Source organism: Mus caroli, chromosome 1 (genome assembly GCF_900094665.2).
Source record: "Mus caroli chromosome 1, CAROLI_EIJ_v1.1, whole genome shotgun sequence".
Taxonomy (NCBI): domain Eukaryota; kingdom Metazoa; phylum Chordata; class Mammalia; order Rodentia; family Muridae; genus Mus; species Mus caroli.
Window position 1 is genome coordinate 171000082 of NC_034570.1, and position 6894 is coordinate 171006975.

The window sequence follows — 6894 nt, forward strand, 5'->3', positions numbered from 1 at the left end:
ATATATATATATACATACACACACACACACACACACACACACACACACACACACACATAAAGGTAAAACACTCATACATATAAAACAATAAAATCTAAAAGAAAAATGAAATATAGCTCTACTTAGAATCCTGTAGTAAATCCCATAATGCATCTCTCACTGATATGCATCTTGCACTATATGAAGTTTACACCATTTGCCAGTCTGTATATGAAAATATAGTTATCTAATTGAAAATTTGGAAATTTAAGTATTTTTAGCAATTCTGTGAGACTATCTTTACAGATTAGAAAACTTGACTTACTAAACTGAATTTTTGAATCAACCAATCATTCTATGCTATTTATAAAAAAAGCATCTATCACGGTTGACAGGAATAACGATGGCTTCAAATAAGAAAAAAGAACAACTGTTCTAAAACAAAAAAGCTTTGCAAAGCAGAGTCCAAGCAGGTCTAGCAAAGTACAGCTTCTTAAACCTAGTGTCTTTGGTAACAAAGGAAGGAAACCTCATACCCAAATTACACAATGCCGTATGTTACAATGAGCTTTTATGATATACCACTTAACCAAGTGTCATATAATCGCCAATGCTTTGCAGGAAACCACAAATGTTTTCCGTAAAGGACTAAATCTTGGTCGTGTCAAGGCATGAACACAAGGTAAGAGAAAGAACACCTGTGTTTCTGAAGTGGGCTCAGCTCCCCGCATTTCCTCCTGGTCTCCTTCAGAGGACAAACCTTCAATCTCAGGCTTTTTCTTCTGCTGCGCCTGCTGTTTCATCAAGACCCTATTGACCGCACACATGGCTGCCTCTCGGCAAAGAGACATTAGATCAGCACCAACAAAGCCTGGTGTTAGGTGTGCTAAGTGACAAAAATTAAAAGTTTCCGGAAGCCTCAGTTTTCGGCACAACGTTTGGAGAATTCTGCAGAAAAGATAGTTTAAAAAATTCAGACTCCATGATTATTAGTAGAAGTAAATTCCTAATTAAAAAAAAAAAAGTAAATTCCTACCTATATTTACTTGAAAGCTTATATATTAATCTGTACTGATGGTATCATAATGAATGCTACATAAGATGAAACAAATCACTGAATAAATGCTCACTACTCTAACTACATACCCAGCTTTATTCCAGAAAAGCTTATGCTAACATCTGTGAATTGGGAACTATGCTGTGTACTGTAAAGACAAAAAGCACAGGTTTGTTTGTTTCTTTTATCCACTTTAAGTGTTTTGCAATACTGTAGAGGAAACAGCGTGTGGGGAACATACTTACAGGGCAAATAAAATATGTACTTACCAGAAAGAGAAGCCTACTCAAAGCATACTTCATACTGTCTAGTACTACACGCTTGTCCCCTACTCCACCCGTGAAACGAGGTCTTAGTATGTATGTAGCCCTTGCTGGCCTGCAACTTGGTATGTAGAGCAGGCTGATCCTGAACTCAGACAACCTCTGTCATCCAGAAACTGGAACCAATGTCATGTTCCATCATGTCCAGCTCTACAAGTTATCTTTTACAAGCATATATTCATTACACAAAATGAAGGTTTCATAGTGATATTTATCTTGGTACTTCAAACATCCAACATTGGATTTTGAGGCAGGGTCTCATGCAACTCAAGGTGGTCTCAAATTCTGTATGTAGTGGAGGATGGCCTTGAACTCTTGATCCTCCTGCCTCTACCTACCAAGTACTAGGATTACAGATCTGTGCCACCATAATCAGCTAACATCATCTCATATTAGGATAGCTACTGTTCCAATTCCCATCACTTACTGTTGTTCAGATCCTATACCACATGTAAAACATTTCATTAAGCCCAACTGACAATATGGTAAGTGCCAATGTCATTTATTTTAAGAGATGCAGGTCCTCTTATGTATCTCTCAGTTTCCTGAGTATAAGAGACTACATACAGATACATGATACCACACCCAGCTTTTAATCTGTGTTTTTTAAATTTTTTAAGATGACATTCAAATGGAGTTAGACTTTAGTTTTAAAAGGTCTCTAAGGTATGACCTTTTTCTATGCCTATAGGCTTCAGGGTAAATTATGCACAAAAATGTTCATACATGTAGAGGAAATATATTTTGAGAATTTTAGTATATGCATATTTCACTAGCAAAGAAAGGTTATCCAATTTGGTTCTTTCCATGTGAACTCTAACTGATGGATAAAATAATTTTTACAAAGCCTTATAAACATGCAAACTATTAGGAGTTCCCAGAATAAACAGTCCAAGTCTTAACAATTTATTTGTTAAGAAATGGGATGAGTTTTAGCAGATTTGGGTTTTGTTGTTGGTTTTGTTTGAGTTTTTGGAGACAGGATATTGTATAATCCAGGATGGTCCCACACTTGTTATATATAGCTCAACTGCTCTATACTTCATAAATAAATGAGTAAAATGAATATTAGTTTGCTGGTTGTATTAAAGTATTAGTAAACAAGCTTTGATAATAAGCCATTTAAATAATACATGTGAGCATAATTATTATCTATACAAATAACTCGTGTCAAATATAGTAACTTTTTAGAAAAATGAGGTGATGTCAAACACTGGGAAGAGGAAATGATAGCACAGACCTAAAGCTGGACCTTCCACACAGTGCTGACCACCTTCTCCAGCTATTCTCAGCTCTTCCCTCCCCTTTAAAGCAATCATGTCCTTTCATTGATATCCATCACTCATCCTAAAAGTGGCCAGTGATTATGTGAATTTAGAATCACAATTACCACAAAAAAAATTGAAAATGTGGTAGTTGACAACATTAATTCACGAGATTTCTACTCTACTACCTTAAGGGGCATATCTTCAGACACTCTGGGCATACAGCTCTTTGCTCTTTCTACATCGATCACTAAGAATCATTCATTAAAATCTTTGATTGAGCCCCACAGCCTTGGGCAGACTAGTGCAATGGCACTGAGACCTAACTAGTATAGGAACTAGATGGCTCAATGCTACTCCACACTTACAGACACTGCCCCTTAAGCTGATAAGCCAATCAGCACAGAAGGCATCAAGAGTATCAGACAAACAGCTATCAATAAAAACAATGATTATCATTACTGAACAAACTAAAACAAATGTCCTATTGAGTTACTCTGTTAAACTCGGTTTTATGTTTTCCTTTTCAAATCAATTTGAGAGAGAAAAGGGAAAGAGCTCGGGGTAGGTTGATTGCAAACACATTTGAGGTCTTCCGTTCAATTCCCAACACACACACACACACACACACACACACACACACACACACACACACACACACCGCAATGAAGAGACAAGAGACAAAGAAAGAACAGACATTAACTACATGGTATTTCTTAGCACTTATTTTCAAAACATGTTACTCAGCTCACATAGTGGTACACAAACAACATCATTCTATAAGAATATACCTTTCTCTGGCTGCCTCATCTGGGATACCCAAGCAGACTTCTCGGTCAAACCTTCCTGCACGTCTCAAAGCAGGATCCAATGAGTCTGGCCTGTTAGTAGCTCCAATAACTAGGACCCGAGCTGTAGCTGCCACGTTATTCAGATCTAAGAACCAGATGTAGACAACAGAGAACAAGACATCTGATATTTGAGGACAGCAATGCTTACACAAATGATTTACAAGTTGGAGAGAATTTATATACTCTGATACACAAATATTCATAAACATTTATTGTTTATGTAACAAATGTGAAGATAAAGCCTGCCTTTCTTATCAGCAATTCACAATCTCCTGAGGATACAAAGCAGTTAAGTAAGGAACATGGCGTAAGACACATTTCAAAAGTCAGAGAAGGGAGAACGGCAGCTTCACGGAAGAAAACACTCAGGAAAGCCTACAGGGCTAGCTAGTATGGTTTCCATAAGCGGAGGCAGAAGGTCTACAGAGAGCAGCAGCATGAGTGATGATAGCACACAGGGGGCACATGCAAGGCACACCCAGACAACGGGAACAGTCCAGCAGTGGGGCCTGGGGAAGACAGCAATGCTGTCCCACAAGGATGGCGAAACCAGGAGAAGGGGTAAAGAACAGCCCAAGTGCTGCAGAGATGGCTCAGCAGTTAACAGCCCTGACTGTTCTTACAGAGGTCCTGAGTTCAATTCCCAGCACCCACGTGGTGGCTTACAAACACCTATAATGGGAGCCAATGGCTTCTTCTTCTTTCAAAAAAATGATTACAAAAAAAAAAAGGATCAGCCAAGCCACCCTGGCTTACTTAAGAAATAAATTTTTAGCCGGGCAGTGGTGGTGCATGCCTTTAATCCCAGCACTTGGAAGGCAGAGGCAGGTTGATTTCTGAGTTCCAGGACAGCCTGGGCTACACAGAGAAACCCTGACTTGGGGAAAAAAAGAAAGAAAGAAAGAAATAAAGAAAGAAAGATTGATTGATTTTTAGAAATTAGCAGAATACAGGATTTAAATTGTGTCTTTCATAGATACTGTCAGTTTTATCTTTTGTAAATGTTCTGAAAGCTGAACTAGAATAGGAGAGAGTCCAGGTTATACTGCCTCATAGGAATAACATGGCATTCAAATGCTAAGTACAATGTAAATCATGGCTATGTTATCGGATTAGGAAGACTCTAAGAAAAGCTTTTCTAGAAGACAGGCCTCCCTCTTGGTCTCTTGCTCCTCCCTTGCTCCTCCTTTCCCCATCCCACCCCTGCCTTGCTCATGGCCGGCCTCTACTCCTCTACTCTCTCTCTCTCTTTCTCTCTCTCTCTCCCTCTCCCTCTCTCTCCCTTTCTCTCTCTCTGTGCCTTTCTTTCTCTGCCTCTGCTACCCTCTTAACTCCCTCCCCACGCACTCTACTCTATACTATGCCAATGTGTGGCTGGTCCCTGTGGGGGAAGGACGCCTCAGCATGGGCCCGTTGAGACATCTCATTTTCCACACCTCACCACACCTCCATAGAACTCATTTCCCCCTCTCTTTATCTTTTTATAAACATATCACTCTCTGGTGTTTCTGAAGACATCAACAGTGTACTCACATACATAAAATAAATAAATCTAAAAAAAAATGTGGTTACCACTTAATAAAGAAAATATCTAATAAGAAAAAGAAAAAGAAAGAATATAGGCCCCAAACATGACAGAAAAAAAAAAAACAGATAAAAATGAAAAACGAAATAGCATAGGGCACTGTGTGTGGTACTGATGGCAGGGGTGTAGTTCAGTGATAGATAGCTTGCAGAGCACACACCAGGACTCTGGTTCAATCCCTGACACAAAAGATTAAGTTCAAGTAATTTACAATTGGGAGCCATAAGAAACTTGCCTTACATACATGCACGTGTGTGTGTGTGTGTGTGTGTGTGTGTGTGTGTGTGTGTGTAGGTATGGGTGGAGAGAAAGAGAGGAAGAGAGAGTGTTATGTAATATTTTAAATTAACTTTCCTTTTTTCATTTTGTCTTGAGACAGGTTCTCACTCTGTAGACCAGGCTAGGTCTAAAATTCACTATGTAACTCAGTCTAGCTACAATTCATGTCACTTATCCTGTTCCAGCCTATGTGTTTGGATAATACATTACAGGTATATGACAATACAACATGTGCTATTTCTGGTTTTTGTTTTTGCAGCATTATTCTGACTGGCCTATAACTCACTATATAGCTCAGGTTAACTTCAAACTCTATAGGGAAAACACTGGTAAGAAATGTTTCCATATAATGGAAATGCTAATGTTAAATCTGCATAGTAAATTTAAAGAATAGTATTAGCAGTGAAAAAGAGGTAAACCCAGAAGTTAGGAGCTCATATTATTAGTACAGAGGACCCTTCTTTGGTTTTAAATTCCCAGGCCTAAAGGCTCAAAATGACCTGTAACCATGAGGGCTCTTAAAGGCCTCCGCAGGTCCTGCATTCACATACCCCACCCCCGCACCCTACATATGCATACTTAAAATAATTTTTTTGTGGAAGGGAGATAGAGACAGGAATTCACTTTTTTGTAGCTCTGGCTGGCCTGGAGCTCACTATGTAGATCAGGCTAGACTTGAACTCATAGAGATCTGCCTACTCCTGCCTCCTGAGTGCTGGGATTAAAGGCATCACATCAGGTTGCGAGTAAAAATATTTTCTTAAAAGGCAAATATGAATGCATTAAAATTTCAATATCTCTTACACAAATGTATCCTTAAAGGCCAACAGTAGGTACTATGCAACCCTGAAAAACATACACAGCAAAAGCAAACCAATATATGTGTACACACATATTTAATTACTATAGAATTGGGACACAGCTCAGGCAGAAAAGTGCTTGATATATATGTGTGAGGTCCTGAATTCAATCCTCAGAACCCACATTTAAAAAAAAAAATGCATTCAGTGTAGCAGCTTTGTTACCCCAGTGCTGGGGAAGTGGAAATGGGCAGACCCCTGAGGCTCACTGGTCAGCTAATCTAGCCTATTCAGTAAGTAAGCACCAAGCCAATTCAATTAATGGTAGCTCCTAAAGAATGCTACCTGAGATTGACCTCTGACCTCCCTCCTCACATAAATAAGTCACTCACTCACAGGTGCACCCACAGACACACACCCCCACGGTATAATACAATTTGAATGGAATGGAAAATCTTTTAAAAAAAGGTACAGTTTCATGAGATTCACTATGTAAGTGATCAGATGTACATGCATGACTTGCATTATTTTAAGAAATATATTATCTTAAAATGAATTCATTATTTACCATCCATGCAGGTTAGAAGCTGGGCTACAATTCTTCGTTCCATATCTTTTGAAGCAACTTCTCTTTTGGGGGTAATTGCATCAATTTCATCAATGAAAACAATACATGGTGCATTTGACTAGAAATAAAAATAACAACAACAACATACATATATATATATATAAACTATAAAATAAATTCCCTATAT

General features: G+C 38.5%; 1 protein-coding gene across 5 annotated transcripts in view; it reads right to left on the reverse strand.

Moving 5' to 3' along the window:
- Nvl (nuclear VCP like) overlaps positions 1-6894 on the reverse strand; it is a 57195-nt gene that overhangs the window by 27898 nt on the left and 22403 nt on the right. For all 5 annotated transcript variants that reach the window (XR_003836453.1, XR_003836452.1, XR_003836454.1 and 2 more), the window contains 3 exons: positions 6708-6825; positions 3416-3560; positions 678-927 (listed from right to left, as the gene is read on the reverse strand). Coding sequence is in view for 2 of the 5 variants with exons in the window: in XM_021159011.2 (XP_021014670.1) it covers positions 678-927; positions 3416-3560; positions 6708-6825 (513 nt within the window). In the remaining 3 variants the exon portion in view is untranslated. The remainder of the gene's footprint in view (positions 1-677; positions 928-3415; positions 3561-6707; positions 6826-6894) is intronic.